Source organism: Geotrypetes seraphini, chromosome 1 (genome assembly GCF_902459505.1).
Source record: "Geotrypetes seraphini chromosome 1, aGeoSer1.1, whole genome shotgun sequence".
Classification (NCBI taxonomy): domain Eukaryota; kingdom Metazoa; phylum Chordata; class Amphibia; order Gymnophiona; family Dermophiidae; genus Geotrypetes; species Geotrypetes seraphini.
The window spans coordinates 456,073,417-456,090,005 of NC_047084.1; the positions used below are offsets into that span (position 1 = coordinate 456,073,417).

A 16,589-nucleotide genomic window follows, 5' to 3' on the forward strand; every position below is an offset into this window, starting at 1 on the left:
TCTCGGGGATGGTGGGGGGAGGATTTTTGTATAGGAGGTTCTTGCTGCTTGGGTGGGGGTTGGGGGTTGGGGAGTTGCTCTTCAGGTTTTACCTTACCAAACACGCTGCCTTTTGTATTGTTGGCAGCTCTTTCTTTGATGTTGCTGTATTTGTTGTTTGGTATTCTTCTTAATAAAAACAGATTTGAACATAATTTGATGCTTAATCTCAATGCTCCAAATGTCTCTAAGACCTGTCTTTGGTTTTTTATTCATATATCCAGATATCAATTTATACCACTGTGTGATTAACTGAATATTAATAGTTTGTTTGCATATGAGAAGCCGCTGAAAAGTTCTCAGCCCATCCAACAGAGTTGGGAGCAATCTCCATCGTGGGCTATAACCTTAGTCCAATGATTTTCTGCTTTTTTCATTCTGTTGGAAAAATACGTAACAAAAAAAATGGAAAATCGCTGGACTAAGTATATAGCCATCGATGTAGACTGCCCCAGCTTTGTTGGTTGTGTCGAGAACTTTCCAGTGGCTCCTCGTACATATTGTTACAGTTCTCTGATTTTGTCAGCTATATTTCTGATTTAGTGCTTTTGATGCAAAAATGATGTAATAGCCTACATACTCTGTCACATTCCTTTGTTTTCACAGTGCAGGTCCTTTTCGGTAACTTTATCTGGTTAACGTTTAACGTTTAAGTTTTTTTTCTTGTGCAAGTTTTTAGAAACAAGACCATAGCACTTACTTTTAAATGCATATTTACCACTGGCAGTAGTTGTGTAATATTCATGTTGCATGTTGTTTAGTAGTCTTGCTCTCGATGGTTATTTTGTTTTTTTTTTATTTTTTAGCCTTTTGGAGGCAAGATTATTAGTTCTTTTAGATAAATATCTTATTATGTCATATTATATAGCCACTGTTGTGTTATATTGATATATTTTTATCTATTGTCTTTTCATATTAAGTCTTTGTTATATTATATATGTATTTATATACTGTATTTAGCTTTATATTTTTAGATCTACAAGTTTGATCGGTTACCTGCTTATATTGGTGTTTGTTTTGTGTATGACCTAGGCCAGTTTGTTCATTGTAAATTATTTTATACATATTTCAGATATATCTGAAATATGTAATACTGTATGTATGTCTCAAATATGTAATATCTGAATACAAAAATAAGAATATATATATTTATATATATATTTTCTTATTTTTGTATTCAGACTATGGTGATTTTTTTGTTTTAATTTTTAACTTTTAACACATAACACATTTGTTCATATTTCATTGTCCTTTTAATGACACAATTATGCTTTTTTGGTGGAAGCATGTTTATGTTTTTTTTGTTTCATTTTTAAATCTGTTTATTAAAAATTTGAAATTTTAATACAATAAAACAAACCTAAAAGGAAAATACAGGCCTGATATATATGGAGATAATAATATATGCATTTATGACCAAAGAAATAAAAAAAGGCATGAACCAAATAAAATCATGCCTCAAATATGCACGAAAACTTTGTAACAGGGCAACCCTGAAATACAGTCTTGCAAAACTACAACTACTTTGCAGCAAGAATAAATCATTTAGTTATACAGAAGGAGTATATACAAATCAGTACAATACCTTATGACAAAGAGAAAACCATATATATATATATATAAAGTACAGTTGCAATCATCCATACCAGAAAAAACATTAGCTAGGGGCATCCAAATCTTCTCAATTTTATATCTGATGAGAATTATTAGTCGACTTCCAGTTAGACAGAATCATGTGTAGCGATAGAGCAATTAATATATCAAACAATTTTTTCAGTTCTATTGTCAATATGTCTGGAAAGACCAAAGATCAAAAAATGAGCGTGTCGAACGTTAGAGCAGATGAAATAGGAAGACATCTACACTTCTCCCTCCGTATTCATGGTTTCAGCTATTGCGGTTTTGATTATTCGTGGTTTTTAGCTTACTGGCTCCTCCTCCCAAATTAAATGTCTTTTTTCCCAGAGACAGTGTTTGTCTCTGAAGTTTTCTCTTTCTCATTTGGCAATTTGTCTTTGTCATCTAGTAAATTTTTAACTTGTAGTCCCATTAATTTATTCTGCAAATGTTTTGTCTCTCTTTCTCTTTTGTTCTTATCTTCCTCCTATTGACGCATATAATGTAACAAATGAGCTTGAATATCAGACCAGGTACGTTCTTCAAGTCCCACTACTTCATCTAACTTAGGTAACGTCTGTTTTAGAGCACTGAAATTTACAAACATAAGAATGCCTGGGTCAGACCAATGGTCCATCAAGCTCAGTAGCCCATTCTCATGGTGGTCAATCCAGGTCCCTAGTTCCTGGCCAAAACCCAAGGAGTAGCAACATTCCACGCTACTGATCCAGGGCAAGCAGTGGCTTTCCCCATGCCTTTCTCAATAACAGACCATGGACTTTCCCTCCAGAAAATTGTCTAAACCTTTCTTATAACCAGCTATGCTATCCACTCTTACCACAACCTCTGGCAAAGCAGTCCAGAGTTTAACTAGTCTCTGAGTGAAAAAATATTTTCTCCTATTAGTTTTAAAAGTAATTCTTGACAGAGTGAAAAATTGATCCACTTGTACCCATTCTACTCCACTCCAGATTTTATAGACTTCAATCATATCTCCTCTCAGCCGTCTCCATCTCAGCCCCTCGGCCGTTTCCAAGCTGAAGAGCCCTAGCCTTTTTAGTCTTTAGTCTTGGCTCATCAAACTGCACCCAGGCTGTTCCCACATCTCCTGAAACTTAGTAAGAAAAGTGAAAATATCTTCGCCAACTTTAAATCTGATTGCCATAAGTCTGTTCATATCTTTTTGAGTTGGGTACGTTTTCAAAGAAGCCCATATGCGGGCTCTTTATCTATTAAAGGACACCTCATCATAATCAGGGGAGGTAGCAGTTACCCTACCAATACCTGCACTGCTAAATACTTGATTACCAGCTTGCATTCCAATACTTCTAGCCAAAAGTGCTTTAATATCACCTAAACAAAGGATCATTCCTGCTATAATTTTTTTTTTAAAGTAAATCAACCTCCTGCTCCTCAGGACAGGGGTGGAAGCTGTCCGAGCACTGTATCCCTTTCCATAAAACTCCAGGGGACATACTTTGCATGTCCCCAAGTATTACGCATTAATGGAAAAGCTTTTACTATTGGACTAGAATATCATGCCCCTCATATCTCTCCCACACATCCAGACCATAATTCATGTACTCACAGTTCCATTGTGGATTAGCATATTTCTGTTTTATTAACAATCTAGCAATATTCAAATGTGCTGTATCTAAAGAGGCTGTCAGGGGCCACGGATTTACCTGGCCTTTAAGTTTACTGCTAAATTTTGCCAACAATCGACTCTGTTCCTTTGTATAAGTGTGAGATCCTTCTTTAGCTGCTACGAAATCATTAGCTGTTTTAATCTGACATGCTTAAGCCTGTTCTTGCATGGCTAGTGAATCTGAAACATTAGATATTGGCCAACTATCTTCAATTTCAGCATCACTGTCTCTTTTTCCTTCTATAGCAGAGTCATCGAGCAATGCAGACACAGGTTGCCACTATTTCTCCTTAAAATATGCAACTTTTTAAAGTTGCAAATGACCTGTTGCTTCAACAACGGAGTCAGTTTTCAAATAAGAACTAGGATTCCCTGAAGAAAGGTAGGACGGACCATAATCTTATAAAACTTGTCTCAATCAATCCATAACATAACTTTATTCTTCTATACTGCCACAATCATATGACTTTTAGGCGGTTTACACTGAAGAGAACTGGACAATCAGCGATTTACAAAATACAAATAGTAAAAGTACAATATATTTCTAAAGGATAGTCAATATAGAATTATTCAATTTAGTATGACTTCTGTTTAGGAAATGCGCCATAGGTCAACCTGGCTCCATTGATGTAATTGCCTAACCAAGATTGCTGTTTACTTGCTCGAAACATGAATGTTCTATCCAGAAAGAACCTGTATTTACAACCAGTGATTTTTGGTAGGCAAATAAATTACAATTTCTGGTTATCCTAGTAGGGCTGTATAGCACGAAATGAGGTAAGAGATAGGTATGGGCTGTTCTGTGATGGAGGCTGTATATGGTTATCCTCAGGTGGAACTTTATAACCTGTAGCCACTATTACAGGTTAACAGAGAGATTCCCACCAAAATGAATAATTTAGTCTATCCCAATTTTTCCAATTTTTTAAAATAAGCTGCATGACAACCCCTGTCATTATAAAGAGAAGTTTGTTACTTCTCACAGATAGTTGACTCTTCGCTCTCATAAATGTACCAAATAAAATGGTATCATATGAAAGTACTACTGGATTCTCCAATAATTTATTAACTTGATCCCAAAGATTAATTTATGAATGGAACATGGTTGAGCCTTTTGGACTCAACAAAGAAGTGGAATGGAACATGCTATAATTGAAAATCTGCAGTAGTCTGACTGGGAATATAAGGCTGATAGAGAGGAAGTGAGGTCATGTAGTTTGAATTTCCTGGTAGATGGTGTGTTTCCTGTTTGTCAGTTGATCCCGGTTTGTGCCGAACCCTGGGTCCCTGCTTGAGCCACGCTAGATTTACTGGTAGGTGAAAGGTTTTTTAACGATTATGGAGGGTTGTGTTGTTTTAGGTATGACTGATAGGGAATGGATGTGAATTATTTTGCATTGTAGGTGAGGTTTTAAAGATGGTGAACCTTGCAAGTACAACTCCTGAAGAAGCCATGCGGCGAAACACAGTCTTGTGTTGGGATGAATGCTTTGCTAATTGAAGAAAAGAACCATCGCGAGGACAGAGGGGATCGCCGGATGCAACCAAGGAATTGTGATTTACATTTGTTAGACTGTTATGCAACCTCCGGTTTGATGCCTCTCTGATTTGATGATTATTGACTAATGAACTAAGATCCATTTTTGGATAAAAGTGATCATAGTGACTGTAGTATGCATGTGTGTGAATGGTAAAAGGTGTATGTGGGTTGATGGGATATAGGTTCACTAACTGAAATATTTGAATATATAGCAATAATTTGTGATAGTATTATTTATAATGAATTTTTAAATATGAGATGATGTATTAAATTGCTAAATTGATTAAGACAATATTTGTTTGTATTTAATAGCTGTTTTTAAAGTTTGAGTAATCTAATTGGCAGCTATTTAATTAAATTAAAAAAAAACAAGCGTGGAGGGGCAAAATCAAAAAAAGCGTCTAAGTCCTCTTTTGGCCTAAGTCCCTAAATGTTCAACCCAGAAGCAGGGAAAGTGTCCATAACCAAAACAAACGTGATCCATGATCTGTAACTGGTAGTAGTTTGTATGGCTCTTAGCTAGAATACAGTTTTCCATCCTGTTTTTCAGGATTTGTACTTTGCCCCCCCATAGGGTGGTGGCTCTAAATTTATTTTTTTCTTTACCTTTCTGAGCTTCTCAGGTGGATTTCTAATAATAATAATAATAACAGTTTATATACCACAGGACCGTGAAGTTCTATGCGGTTTACAAAGATTAAAAGATGGTACAAATAGATTGAACTTAACAGGGTGGAAGCTAGCGATTAACAGCTCAAGGGATCAGTTATTGAGGGGAAAGAGTTGTACAGGTCAGCTGCCTAGATATTTCAGAAACAAATATGTTTTTAGGCGTTTCCTGAATTTCCCATAAGTAGTAGGCATAAGTAATTGTTCTAGATCTTTACCCCATAATGCTGCCTGATGTGAGAAAAGGTGCTGATGGTGTCTTAAGTTTACATCCTCTGACTGGAGGGGAAACGAAGTTCAAATGTGAGCTTCTCTTATGTCTGTTGGCTGAGAAGGATAAAAGGTCAGTTATGTATTTAGGGGCTAGACCGTATAGTACTTTAAAGCAGAAACAGGCGAACTTAAACTTTATGTGTGCCTCCATCGGTAGCCAATGCAGCTGTCGGTAGTAAGGTGTCACATGATCAAACTTCTTCAGCCCGAAAATCAGTTTGACCGCTGCATTTTGCATTAATTGTAATCGTCGCATATTCTTCTGGGAAATTGTTAAATAGGTGATGTTACAGTAATCAAGTTGACTCAGTATGAGGGATTGTACCAGGATTCTAAATGCTGGCATATGAAAATATGCTCTAAATGCGATCTTAGCTTTGCCTGCTTGCAACTTTTACACTGTTCTATAGCATTTAATAAATTCAAAAGTATACTGTCATCAAGAGAACCAATTTTGGACCAGCCCAGAAATGGGTCTTTGGTGGAACACTTATGCCATCTCTTATTATAATCTCGAATACCCTGTTCTAGCAAAGGAAACTTAACAATAACTTGATCAAGTGGGCTAGACATACTATAACATAATACAATTACCAGTAAAAATATAAAAGAAAATAACCTTCTACTCACCACATCAGAAGTCTTCAGCACTTCAGGATTTGAGGCAGTCAAGCAAATCCACTAAGACCTCTCACCACAAGATCCCTTTCACAAAAACTGGGAGCAACTGCGATGTACAAAGCCTTGCCTATTCAGCTCCCAACTCTCCTAATCTCTAGAGTGAATTACTGCACATAATATGGCTAGTAAATTCAACTTCCAGAGAGAGACAAACTCCCCTCATCACGTCAGGGTCACAAATATCCAGGGGTTGCTAATTACCTGGATACAGGGTCAGGATGAAAATTCCTCTCATGTAGAAGTGAAAACTTTTCATCATGGTAGTTGTTAGAATACATTGGATACAAAGTGCTGTGTGCTATAATGAGCAGAATATTTGAGCTTTTATTTAAGAGATGTAAAGTAAAAATAATATAACAGCATTCATTTGTATCCAAGAGGAGGAAAAAAGGACCATTTAAAATGCTCCTGCAAATGTGCTCTCAATTAAAAGTTATGAAATACTAAACATTTATACTCTCCCGGACATTATTCTATAGCATTAGCATACAATGGCCTAGCCGATGACGTAGCCAGGCTTTCCAAAAACATCTTATTTGTATGCACATCCTGTACCTAGTACATTTACAAAAACATATTTTTTAAATGTAATTATTCAATTAACCACTTGTATTCTAGAACAAAAATAAAATGCAATGTAAAGCATGGCAAAATCACTTATACAATAATGAGAGCAATTTTATGAGAGTGATGTTGAGCCTACCATATACACTTGCATATAAACTGACCTAACCTTTCCCCCCCCCAAAAAAAAAAAAGAGGAAAAAAGGTTGACTCAAATATAAACCAGGGGGGGTTAATATTCAAGTGCAGTGCCTTGCCTTGCCCTGCCAGACTCTACGCCATGTTCCCCCTCCCTCACTGGTCTGCTAGGCTCTGTATCCAGCCCCCTCACTCACTCCTTCCGCTGCCAGTCTCTGCACCCAGCCCCACTCCCTCCCTGACAGGTTCTGTGCCATATCCCTCCTCCCTCCTGATGACTTGCAGGCTTCCACTGGGCCTGCTATGAGACTTGATGGTCCAGCGGTGGCCGGGACAAAAACAAAATTCATTTAACTTTTTCAAAATTTAAACTTAAACTTATCTTTATGTCGATCCAGACTTCATTTCATTTCTCCTGGAGACTGTTCTTTTCTCGACATGAATTCGTGAATCATGGAATTCATGACAAGGAAAGAACAGTTTCCGGGGGAAATTAAATGAAGTCTGGATTGACATAAAGATAAGTTTAAGTTTAAATTCTGAAAAAGTTAAATCAATTTTTTTTTTAAATTCTTTATATAATTTTTAAACTACAGAAGTGCACAATAATTAATATATTTACATATATTAAAATTAAAGCACATTAACTTACAAAAATATATAAAAAGGAAAATTAATTCCCCCCACCCTTCCACCTATTAATCAATTAATAAATACCTTCAAGAACAATCAATACATACCCCTGAAACCAATTCCAAAATGTACCCCCCCACCCTCCCACCCTGGATGTGTATGTTAAAAGGAGAACTAAAGAAATCAATCCTTACAGTATTTAGTTAACGGTTCCCAAACATCCATAAATTTCTTGTAATTTCCCTGCTAAATGACCATAAACCGCTCCATTTAAAAAAATATAGCAGAGAGATTCCCACCAAAATGAATAATTTAGTCTATCCCAATTTTTTAAAATAAGCTGCATGGCAACCCCTGTCATTATAAAGAGAAGTTTGTTACTTCTCACAGATAGTTGACTCTTCGCTCTCATAAATGTACCAAATAAAATGGTATCATATGATAGTGCCACTGGATTCTCCAATAATTTATTAACTTGATCCCAAAGATTAATTTATGAATGGAACATGGTTGAGCCTTTTGGACTCAACAAAGAAGTGGAATGGAACATGCTATAATTGAAAATCTGCAGTAGTCTGACTGGGAATATAAGGCTGATAGAGAGGAAGTGAGGTCATGTAGTTTGAATTTCCTGGTAGATGGTGTGTTTCCTTTTTGTCAGTTGATCCCGGTTTGTGCCGAACCCTGGGTCCCTGCTTGAGCCACGCTAGATTTACTAGTAGGTGAAAGGTTTTTTAACGATTATGGAGGGTTGTGTTGTTTTAGGTATGAATGATAGGGAATGGATGTGAATTATTTTGTTGGGATGAATGCTTTGCTAATTGAAGAAAAGAACCATCGCGAGGACAGAGGGGATCGCCGGATGCAACCAAGGAATTGTGATTTACATTTGTTAGACTGTTATGCAACCTCCGGTTTGATGCCTCTCTGATTTGATGATTATTGACTAATGAACTAAGATCCATTTTTGGATAAAAGTGATCATAGTGACTGTAGTATGCATGTGTGTGAATGGTAAAAGGTGTATGTGGGTTGATGGGATATAGGTTCACTAACTGAAATATTTGAATATATAGCAATAATTTGTGACAGTATTATTTATAATGAATTTTTAAATATGAGATGATGTATTAAATTGCTAAATTGATTAAGACAATATTTGTTTGTATTTAATAGCTGTTTTTAAAGTTTGAGTAATCTAATTGGCAGCTATTTAATTAAATAAAAAAAAAAACAAGCGTGGAGGGGCAAAATCAAAAAAAGCGTCTGTCCCCTTTTGGCCTAAGTCCCTAAACGTTCAACCCAGAAGCAGGGAAAGTGTCCATAACCAAAACAAACGTCCATGTTTTGATTATGGCCTTCCTCTGCCTAAACGCCCAATCTCCACTACGTCTAAAAGTACACCCACAGCACATCTACACTTTTTAGCCATAATGAAACAAAAACATGCCTAGGCCACAAACGTCCAACAGAAGGGCTTTTAGGCGAAGGAGGAGCCAATCATTCGCCTAAAAGCTGAGGGTGCCCAAGCCCTCCTGCCATGTTAAACCACGATCCCCCCTCCCGACAACATCGGGGCAAGAGGGAGCCCAAGCCCTCTTGCCCCCCCGACGCCCCGACTCCATCGGGGCAAGAGGGAGCCAAAGCCCTCTTGCCCCGCCGATCGTGCCCCCCTGACTCGTTTGAGCCAGGAGGGAGCCCAAGCCCTCCTGGTCCAGCCGATCCTCTACCCCCACCCCCCACTACATTACAGGCAGGAGGGATCCCAGGCCCTCCTGCCCTCGACGAACCCCCCTCCCCCCAACGTCCGCCCCCCCCAGAACCCCCATTCGGTCCCCCTCCCGGCTGACCCCAAGACCCCCCCCACCCCCACCCCCCTTCCCCGTACCTTTAGGTAAGTTGGCCGGACAGACGGGTGCCAAACCCGTCCATCTGGCAGGCAGTCCTCCGACGAATGGGACCGGATTGGCACAGCCTAACCAAAGCCCCGCCTACTGGTGGGGCCTAAGGCGCCTGGGCCAATCAGAATAGGCCCGAGAACCTTAGGTCCTTCCTGTGGGCGGGGCCTTAGGCACATGGTGGGGTCGCAGGTCAGCTGGGAGGGGGGCCGAACGGGGGTTCTGGGGGGGCGGACGTTGGGGGGAGGGGGGTTCATCGAGGGCAGGAGGGCCTGGGGTCCCTCCTGCCCGTAATGTAGTGGGTGTTGGGGGTAGAGGATCGGCTGGACCAGGAGGGCTTGGGCTCCCTCCTGGCCCGAACGAGTCGGAGGTGGCACGATCGGTGGGGCAATAGGGCTTGGGCTCCCTCTTGCCCCGATGGAGTCGGGGCGTCGGGGGGGGGGCAAGAGGGCTTGAGCTCCCTCTTACCCCGATGTTGTGTGTGTGTGTGTGTTTGTGGGGGGGAGTGATGCATCGCGGCAGGAGAGATGCCTCATCTCCCCTACTGCGATGCCATCACTCCTCTACTAGAACTGCCGTGGGTCGCGGCAGTTCGGGTAGAAGAGTGATGGCATCGCGGTAGGGGAGATGAGGCATCTCTCCTGCCGCGATGGTTAGGTTGTCGAGCCGCTGAACTGATGGCGCCAGCGGCCATCAGCTCTGTGGCCCCTTTTTCGGCACTTAGACCTGGTTTTATTTCGTCTAAGTCAAAAAAGTCTTGGTGCCGACTAGGCAACCTGTTAATGTTTTGGTTATACCTGTTGTACGCCTAGGTGTAGGTCAGCCCACCTCCCGCCCACTGCCCGCCCTTTCCCCTCCTCTAAACACACCTCTTTTCTCTCTGTGCGTTTAGTGGCAGGGGAAAGGCCTAAGCTGTTTTTAGATACGTCTAAAAACCAGCTTTGGTTATGGGTACTTGGACGATCAGGCATTTTGATCGTCCACGTAGCCACTTAGGACACTTTTTAGACGTGGTTTTTTTTTTTTATTATTACCCCCATAGGCTTTAGGTTAATGAATATGTATGAGGCAGATCTGCATGCCAGTCACCTCTCTTATATGCAAATCTACCTCATGCATATTCATTAGGGATATCTTGAAAACCTGACTGGCTGGGGGCCCCCAGGACAGGTTTAAGAACCACTGTCATAGGTTATCAAACCAGAGGGAATTAGGATTTTTAGATCTAAGATTAGGAATCAGGGTTTCATGTACAAATTTGTACTTGTATACAGATTTTATAACAAGAATCCTACATTTGCATATACTTGATTGCATTTCATGAAGTTTACCATGACTCTCTCCACATTTTCTTGTCACCTTCCTTATGCAGGGAGACATTGGGTCCCCACTAGTGTGTAGAGACTTTCTAAGTTCATCTTGGATACAAGTTGGATTACTCAGTGACTTTGACCAGACCTGCAAGACGCCCTACATATTCACCAAGGTCTCCCACTACCTGCCCTGGATGGAGAAGAGCACTCAGGCAGCTGGCAAACCCTACAGACTCCCCAAAAGCAAACTTACAACCTCTGGAGTTTCTGAACCTCCCCAAAAGAACTGGGTGCTGGAGAAAAGTGAGTAGCCTGGGTTAGAGAGTTACAGTCATAGGATTTGCATCATATTCAATGCAAGTGTCTTGAGCTTCCTATGAAGTGTTGGCCACGGGTAATTCTAAAGCTGGTAGAGATTATTTTCTGTTTTCAATGCCCTTCTAGTTTGAAGTGGGTTGAGGAGTAAATGTACAGCACCAAATCTGTAGTCTCCCATTTTGTAACAAAATTGACCAATTGGAAATGAAGAATTTGCAGAAATAGTAACCTATGGGAAGTGACAGCATCCACGCAAAGTAGGGAAGGTACAGAGCTGGGGGGGGGAGGAGAGTAAGTGGCAGAACCATGTTAGAAGGTCCAAGCTTTGGGGGTGCCTTGGTAGTAGCCACAGGCTTAGGTCAGGCATCAAGAGCAAGTGTCAACAGCCACAGGGGAAGCATCGGACACAGTCTTACCTAAATGATATGCTCCCAGGGAAGGTAAGGGTGCAGAATGTCATAAATCTTCTCCATTTTAACCTGGGGATGGGAATTGTTTGCAGGCAACTATTTACCAGAAACCACAACGCAGAACAAAAAGGATACAACACACTTCCATATCTTTGCACCATGGCAAACCCTCATCATGAGCTGCAATAACAAAATCTGTAATGGTGCCATCCTGAACAAATACTGGATCGTAACTACAGCTGGATGTGCAGAGAACATGTAAGTCATGTTATGGAGGTTTTTTGGTGCGTGTTCTGTCAAAGCAGAAGAAACCTGATCTAATAACAGGAGAAAGATATGCAGGTGCCAGCTCCACCTCATGCTGTTGGCCCTTTCACATGGCTCCTCCATTATGGCAATGTGCTGCTGGTCCTTCCTTGTGCTTCCTCTATTGGCCATGTCCTGTTAGTCAGGTCAGTTTATTGACTTTGTGACTATCTTGGGTGTGTCACAATCTCTGGAAGTTACAGGGCTTTGGGAAGCAAAATCAGGTCACCTAGAAGCAAAGTTTCTGGAGCTTTGCTTCCTCAGCACTAGTGGAGCTGTAGAAACTGGACTCGGAGGACATTAATCATTTTAACGTAGCTATAAATCTTTTCCCAACGTCATCCTCTCCCACTCAAGTACATTTCCCACTGTGGCCATAGAACTATTTCCTTGCATACGGCAACTTTCATTTCATTAATTTTCTCCTTTCTTCCTCTTTTTCCCTTTCCACTTGTTCCCAGTAGAATGAAATCTGTTTCCAGAAAAATGTTGCTTCTATTCAAAAGGACATGCCATAAAGGATCAAAGCAAAGATCCATGAAGCCCAGCATCTTGTTTCTGACAGTGGTCAGTCCAGATCACAAGCATCTAGCAGGATTCCAAAGAGTACACATTATTTTTTTTAAACTCCAATTCTCCTAGCTACTGTATAATGACTACAACCTCTGACAACAAATTTCATGGTTTAACTATGGATGAGTGAGAAAAATACTTTTTCAAATTTTGTCACCTGTTAGATTCAAATAATGTCCCCTCAACTCAGCACTATGTGAAAGGATAAATGGATTTTCTCTGTCTTCCCATTCCACCTCACTCATGATTTTATAGACCTCAGTAATATCTCCTCACAGACTTTTTATTTCCAAGTTTTTCTTCATGGGATTCTGTAGCCAGTGGCATAATGAGTACCCAGCATAGCTGTGTCGTGTGCTCTCCCACATTCCCCCTGGCATAGCTGTGATGTGCACCCTCATACCTCTTCAAATCTTCGCTGGTTACAGGCAGCATCTCTTACTCACTGCTCATTATGGCCTCATCATTCCCTCTGATGTCACTTCCTGGTCCCCGTGAACAGGAAGTACCATTAGACAGAGGGATGAGGCCACTGTAAGCAGTGGGTTTGAGATGCAGCTTGCAGCCAGCAAAGAGTTGAAGAGGTATTGGGGGATGGGGGGCATGGGAAAGGGTGCATGGAGAATGGGAAAAGGAGAAGTGCCAGCACTCAGGGCAGCCCACCCCTCTTTAGTATTCCAGTGTCTGTACCATCCCCTTTGTCATCTTTTTTTATATGAATTTAGTTCACATCTTTTCAACAGTTGCTGGAAAGTGAATTATATTCACACAGTAGATATTTCCCTGGCCCCAGAGGGTTAAGTACCTTGCTCAAGGTCACAAGGAGTGTCAGAAATACTTGAGCCTTGGTTTCTCTGGTTCTTAGCCCACTCTTTGTCCTTCCCTGCATTGTGTATATGTAGAGAATGACGTGTGACAGAATTTGTCACCGTCCCAATCCCCGCGGATAACCACAGGAAACCTGTGTCATTCTTTAGTGTCTATCTCAACCTCAATCCTTCTACACCAGCATTCTTCAATGCAAAACTTGAGGGCCATTGGCTGATTTTTCCCTCTCTCCTTAAAGAATGACATAGTAATGGTTTCCTGTGGTTCTACTGTATATTTTTTGAGAAGGCATGATGTACTGCACACATGGATCAATACAGAGGCATTATATCCTCTATTTTATTCTGTATAACCTTCCAAATAATTCCTAACATTCTATTTGCTTTTTCCACCATCCCTACACATTAAGCTTAGGATTGCGACATTGTTCAGTGTTCACAACAACTTCAAGATCCTTTTCCTTATGTTCTTACAGTTTGGATTATTCTTTTCCCCTATATACTGAATGTCATTTGACGCTTAGGGCTCCTTTTACTAAGCTGCGTTAGGGCTTTAACGCACGGAATAGCGCTAGACCTTAACGCTAGTATTGAGTTGGCGTTAGTTTTTCTGCGTAGTGCACGGTAATTTCCTGTGTGCGCTAAAAACACTAGCGCACCTTAGTAAAAGGAGCCCTTAGAGCAAAAATAACAGCTGAATTGACCAAAGATAAACAAACTAAAGGAACTGGGTGCAATGGACAATAACACACTTTAATAATACAATACACATAAAATGGTTAAAAACCAAGATTGTCACAATGAATCATGGTACTCTTCAATAGTACAACACACAAATTAAGGTTTAAAACCATTCAAAATAAATCAATAATCAGAACGTAATAAATATAATAAAAATTAAGAACAAATAAACTAACTGGACTTAATGAAGACAAAAGCTAGAAGAACATACTTGAATCAACCCTAAGACAATAAACTTTCATTTCAACCAATGCACTCAGTTTCTTTACTTTATCTTTGGTCAATTCTGCTGTTATTTCTGCTCATTTTGTAGTGCTGAGTTTTTCTCTTCCCTCTTTCTTTGTATGGGCATTTGGCACTTATCCATATAACATTTCATCTACAATTTTGTCAACCAATCCCCCAGTCTCACCAAATCCTCCTGTGACTCATCATGGTTTTAACAACTTTGAATAATTTAATTACCTCACTCATTATGCCATCTTCTAGATTACATTATAGTAACAAAATTTTATTTATTTTCCTGGGTAATAAGTGTTCTTTCTAAATTGCCTTTGCCACAAAAGTGCTTTTCAGGACATTGATATTTTGAAATTTACCTTTTTTGTGCTAATTTGGCCATAGAGTAACTTCAAGACCTATCTAGAACTTTCCATCAATATAAATAGTAGTACAGTATAAATATAGAGATCCTAAGCCCACCAGCTCAGTTCAGTTCCAACTGCCTAAGTGGTAACGTATCTGCAATATTTTAGATGGCATCCAGAGGCTGCAAACATCTGGCAGATGCATTTTGCTATATATGCGGCCAATTTATCAAGACAAGAGGGAAAAAGTAAACACAAAAGCATCTGCTAAGATGTGTGATGCCTACAAGGCATATTTCAGCATGCCTGTCGGGGATCAAGACAAACCTTGGGCGCCTCATTTCACATGTGAGCACTGCCAAAAAAACCTCTGTAAGGTAAGACAATTTTGTTTCTCACTAGGATGGTGGAATTTTCTGCTATAAAATTTCTTAGGATGCTTATTTTAAAAAAATATTTACATTTTAAAATTTTCAATGTTATTTGAAAATATGTCATATATGAAATAGATTGCAAGAATCTCATACACATTAGTCATAGGTGAAATAAATTCATTGTTTTCATTACCACAATTTAATTTTATTCTTCTACAGGATGGTACAAAAAGGAAAAGAGAGCTATGAAGCTTGCTATCCCAAGAATTTGGTGGGAACCCAATAACCACACAAACAACTGCTACTTCTGCATGGTGAACTCTTTCAAATGCCAAACTGGCAAGCATGTATTTGCAATCACATATCTGGCATTCTTTCATCCATTGCCCTGAGCTCCTAATACCCACTCCCCCAGAAAGAGAGAGAGAGATGACTTTAGAAGAGAGCAGCAAGTCAGAGAGTAAGGGAGATGTGTTAGATCCAGTTTACAATATTAGATCGCAGTGACTTGATCAGAGATCATGGTCTCTCCGAGTCCAATGTCGAGCTTTTGATGTCTAGGCTCAAGCAGTGGAACTTGAATGAAAGTGTGCAAGTCACAGATCAGAGGAAGCATCAAGCTGTATCCACCTTCTTCACCCATCAAGACGAGCTCTGCTTCTGCCTAAATGTGACCAATCTGAGGCAACTGGAATTGCCTGTAACTCGAAAGATTAACATTTCTTCATTGACAGCTTATCCAGGAGCATCAAAGCCGTGTTGCTCCATAACGCGAACAAGTACCTGTCTCTTCCATTGGCTCACTAAGTGCACCTCAAAGAGGATTACAACAGAATCAAGGTGCCTTGAAGTATGATGAGTACAGCTAGGAAGTTACTGGAGACTTCAAATCGGCAGCATTCCTGATGGATCTCCAAAGCCTAATGAAACAATTTGTCAGAGCTCTAGATAAGGGGTCGGTAGCCTTCAAGTATCTTTCCTAATCTGACTCAGGCAAAGGTCAAATTTGGTGTCTTCGTTGGACCACATATAAAGAAGATCCTGGAGTGCAAGAAATTTCCCAAGAAGCTAACTAGGAAGGAGAAAGCTGTTTGGAACAGCTTTGTCACAATGGTTTGGGGCTTCCTGGGCAATCACAAGGCCGAAAACTACATGGAGCTGGTTGAGAATCTGGTGAAGAATTACTGTATATAAACCAATATGAATTTAAACCAAGGTGACCTTCTTTCCCCCAAAAAAAGGAGGAAGAAATTTTGACTCTAATACAAACCGAGATTAGAAATTTGGGTGATCCTGGTGAGAAAGTATACAAAAACTGGAAATTCTTGCTATAAGTTTTAACATAATTTTTAAACTTTAAATATATTTATTAGCGCAAAACCACAAAACATTTACTACAATAACAGCAGTTTAAACAATATCTGTTTAGATAAACCTCCC

At 39.9% G+C, this 16,589-nt stretch overlaps 1 protein-coding gene across 3 annotated transcripts in view; it reads left to right on the forward strand.

Annotated features, from left to right (window-relative positions):
* The window catches only part of LOC117349045 (serine protease 55-like), a 120,665-nt gene that overhangs the window by 26,454 nt on the left and 77,622 nt on the right, over window positions 1-16,589 (forward strand). For 2 of the 3 annotated variants that reach the window (XM_033921944.1, XM_033921934.1), the window contains exons 3-4: window positions 11,073-11,316; window positions 11,834-11,999. In XM_033921944.1, coding sequence (XP_033777835.1) covers window positions 11,073-11,316; window positions 11,834-11,999 — 410 coding nt within the window. Of the gene's footprint in view, window positions 1-8,449; window positions 8,521-11,072; window positions 11,317-11,833; window positions 12,000-16,589 lie in introns of those variants that run through there. The other variant, XM_033921952.1, reaches the window with a different exon arrangement.